The following is a 3210-nucleotide window of genomic DNA, read 5'->3' on the forward strand; positions in this document are numbered from 1 at the left end:
CCGCAGGGCTGCGCCCCGCGCGGGCGCCGCGAGCTCGCGGCACGCCAGGCGCGCCGCCGCCCCCGCCGCGATGGCGTCGGCCTGGCGCAGCGCCTCGTCGGCGGCGGCGCACGCGCGCTGCACGGCCTCGGCGCGCCGCACCACCCCAGAGGCGAGCGCGTCGCGGCTGGCGGCGCAGAGGTTGGCGGTGTGGCGGCTCATGGCCACAAACTGTTGGACGGCGTTGTACACGCTGCCGCTAACAAACCCCATGCACTTGGGGTCTGCGTTGTTCAGATCCGCCAGGTGCCCCTCCAGCCCGTCGGCGTGGAGCGTCGCGACCACAGTGGCGAGCAGGCCCAGGGCCTGCGCGTCGGAGGCGCACTGTGTGCGCAGCGTCGGGGCCTCGCGCGGGTGCCGCGGGCGCGGCGGCAGCCAGGCAGGCTCAGCGGCGGGCAGCGCCTTGCGCACCGCCAGCACCGCGGCCAGCTGCGCCTCGTCGCAGCCGGCGCCGGCGGCCATGGCATCGCCAAGCATGGCGGTGGCGGCACTGAGGCGCGCCAGCGAGGCCCGCTCGGCGCCCGGCAGCAGGCCGTTGGTGTGGTTGGCCCACTTGCGCTGGGCGTCAGCCTTGATCCTCAGGCTGCGGGCGGACAGGCTGTTGGCATCACACGCCAGATAGTTGATATTCGCCGCCCAGGTCTTGCCGTCACGGAGGGCCGCGGCGGGGACGAGGTCGGCCTTGCGCAGGGGGCCGTAGCGCGCCCACGAGGGCGGCGTGGGGGCGTCGGCGGAGGTGCTGTTGCTGATGCTGCTGAAGCTGGTGAGTATTTTGATGTTGCTGGGGTTGGTGGTGTTGCCGGCCGAGGAGACGTCGGTGGCAGTCGTCACGGGGTCGGCCTCACGGGCCTTGGGCGGCGACGTGGTCACGATGGCGACGCGCGCGCGCCTGGGGCGGCACGCCGGGACGACGGCGCGGAGGCGGTGTGCCTGCAGTAGGCCAGGATGGTGCGGGGTAGCGAGGGCGAGGGAGGAATTGGTGGGACCGATGCAAGTGGAGAGAGGGCGGCTGCTGCTGCTTGCTGCTGCTGCTGCGAGGTGAAGCGCTTTGCTGTGGCCCCTCGCTCGTGAGCTGCACTGCGGCCCACGAGATTGAAATGCCATCGGATCGTTTATGTTGGCACTTGAAGTGCAAGGCATTGACATACACACATTGCACTGCGTACCATCGCTGTTGGCGGGGCCGCGGCGCGCATGGTCAACGTGCAGGTGCCAAATGCAGCAGGCAGTCGCTGCATTGCTGCTGCACGCCTGTCCCCGCCGCACCTGCATGTGAGACTGCCCGAGGCAGCAGCTGGAGCTGGAGTTCATGATGCGATCTTCTCAAACCTTTCGCCAGAACGATCGATAAGAGCTTGAATGAGTGGAGGAAGGAGTCAAGCGTGATAACGGAAGACAAGAACGGCCACACGAAGGTCAAATATACATCAAATAATACGTTCTGTCCTCAATAAACCTCCCGGTGGTTCTCCACGGTCTTACCTGGTGCAGTGCGGTCGTCTACTAGCTCTAGATCGACGACCAAGTTGTCTGTACTGTAGAGCAAAACATTCAAGTATCCATGTAACCCCAATCCTGTACCATGAACGTGCATCACCTGAATTAACACTCCCAAGTGTGCACCCCTAGCGTGCGCATTCGCAGCAGCTGCTCACTGGTGAGACACTGGTCAGTGTCAGGTGCTGGCGAAGACGGTGCGATACGTGCTTGTCCTCAGACTGTGTATGCACATGCCACCACAAGCATGACTGATCAGGACTATGAGTCATTCAAGTGGCCATACCAGCTTGACCACCCCCGAGCGCACGGGTATGGCCCCAGCAACCACACATGGGCATAAGACGAGACCACCACACCGTCCGTGCAGCATTACACAACCGCACATGCCCAGCCTCGTTCGCCCGCTCTTCAGCGGGCTGCGGTATCAGAGTGCCAAGGGGTGAGTTGCCTCAGGACCAAAATGGATCAGAAAGCACGGACGCGCCAAAGTCGTGATACACCACCAGTTGCGACAGCACCTGCCACGCATCAACCCCCAGACTGCTGCAGCGCCACAGCTTGTGCCAATGGCAAGCCGCAGCAGCTTTGAGCACGCCCCACGCGGCAATGTGCATGATGCGCCGCCGCCGGTGTGGGATGTCACTTGCATCCTTGATAAGAAGTTTTTGGATTGGCACAGCGCACAACATTCACAAGAGATACGACCTCAGAAGGGCCAGACAAAACAAGAAAAACAGCCAGGCCGCAGCACACCAGCCCAGGAACCTCGTCACACACCTGTGCCGCTTCGCCCGCCTACTGCCTTTTCCATCATTTCCTACACCCCTTGCTGGCCGATGGGGGCACATGCGCAGCCCGCGCCACCTGGTGCGCGCGCCTGGCGCAGGGCCTGTATGCCACTCGGACTCATTCATAGAGCGCGCAGCGCCCCGAGCTTCTTGAAGATCCCTGTCGAGCTGACTAGCAACCGCTCCGCACCGCCGCCCTCGGGGGCGGCCTGCAGTATGGAGACGTCCACCTCAACAGAAGACTGCGCGTGAGAGTGAGTGCAAATGTGAGTTTGTGGGCCTGTGTGTGTGTGCGTGCGTGTGTGCGGCGCGTGCATGTGTGTGTGTGTGTGTGCGTGTGTGTGCGTGCGTGTGTGTCAGTAAGTGTTTTCAAGAGAGTGCATACATCTACGTACGTGTGTGTAGGCGGGGGGGTCGAAGGGTGGGTGTTGGAACCATGTGTATGTGTCGCGGCAGGCTTGGCAATGCAACCTGTGGTGAGCGAAAAGCACTAAGTAGGAGCACCGTGCGCACAACCACCATCCTGTGACCAAGTGGCGGTCACCCTGCATTGCATCAAAACGCGCTCCCCTCCTTCAAGTACAGCGGCCGCGCACACTCCATGCTCGGCTGCACAGGAACCCGGCTCCATGCGGCTCGACCCGTGCTGCACAGCCCTCTCACAGCCCCGCACCTTGCCTATCCCCGGCTGGCTGCCCTCCTTTATCTCCACCACGCTGCTGCGCACCACCAGCGGCACGCCCGGGGGCGCAGGCTCCTTGTAGGACACCAGGATGGAGGCCGTCAGCGTCAGCGGCGGCTGCGACAGGCCGCCGCGGTCCATGAGAGCTATGGCGGCTGTCCAATTCCTGCGACGAGGAGCGCGTTGTGGTGAGGGTGAGAA

General features: G+C 63.9%; 2 protein-coding genes across 2 annotated transcripts in view; both read right to left on the reverse strand.

The window, feature by feature from the left end:
- MNEG_3498 (hypothetical protein) overlaps positions 1–1277 on the reverse strand; it is a gene marked incomplete at both ends in the record, with an annotated part of 1875 nt that extends 598 nt beyond the window's left edge. Inside the window, 2 exons of the mRNA XM_014048032.1 lie at positions 44–969; positions 1206–1277. Coding sequence (XP_013903486.1) covers positions 44–969; positions 1206–1277 — 998 coding nt within the window. The remainder of the gene's footprint in view (positions 1–43; positions 970–1205) is intronic.
- A 1172-nt stretch (positions 1278–2449) lies between these two features.
- MNEG_3499 (thioesterase superfamily protein) overlaps positions 2450–3210 on the reverse strand; it is a gene marked incomplete at both ends in the record, with an annotated part of 2619 nt that continues 1858 nt past the window's right edge. Inside the window, 2 exons of the mRNA XM_014048033.1 lie at positions 2450–2569; positions 3001–3175. Of these exons, the coding sequence (XP_013903487.1) occupies positions 2450–2569; positions 3001–3175 (295 nt within the window). The remainder of the gene's footprint in view (positions 2570–3000; positions 3176–3210) is intronic.

Source organism: Monoraphidium neglectum (assembly GCF_000611645.1).
Source record: "Monoraphidium neglectum strain SAG 48.87 unplaced genomic scaffold scaffold00441, whole genome shotgun sequence".
NCBI lineage: Eukaryota > Viridiplantae > Chlorophyta > Chlorophyceae > Sphaeropleales > Selenastraceae > Monoraphidium > Monoraphidium neglectum.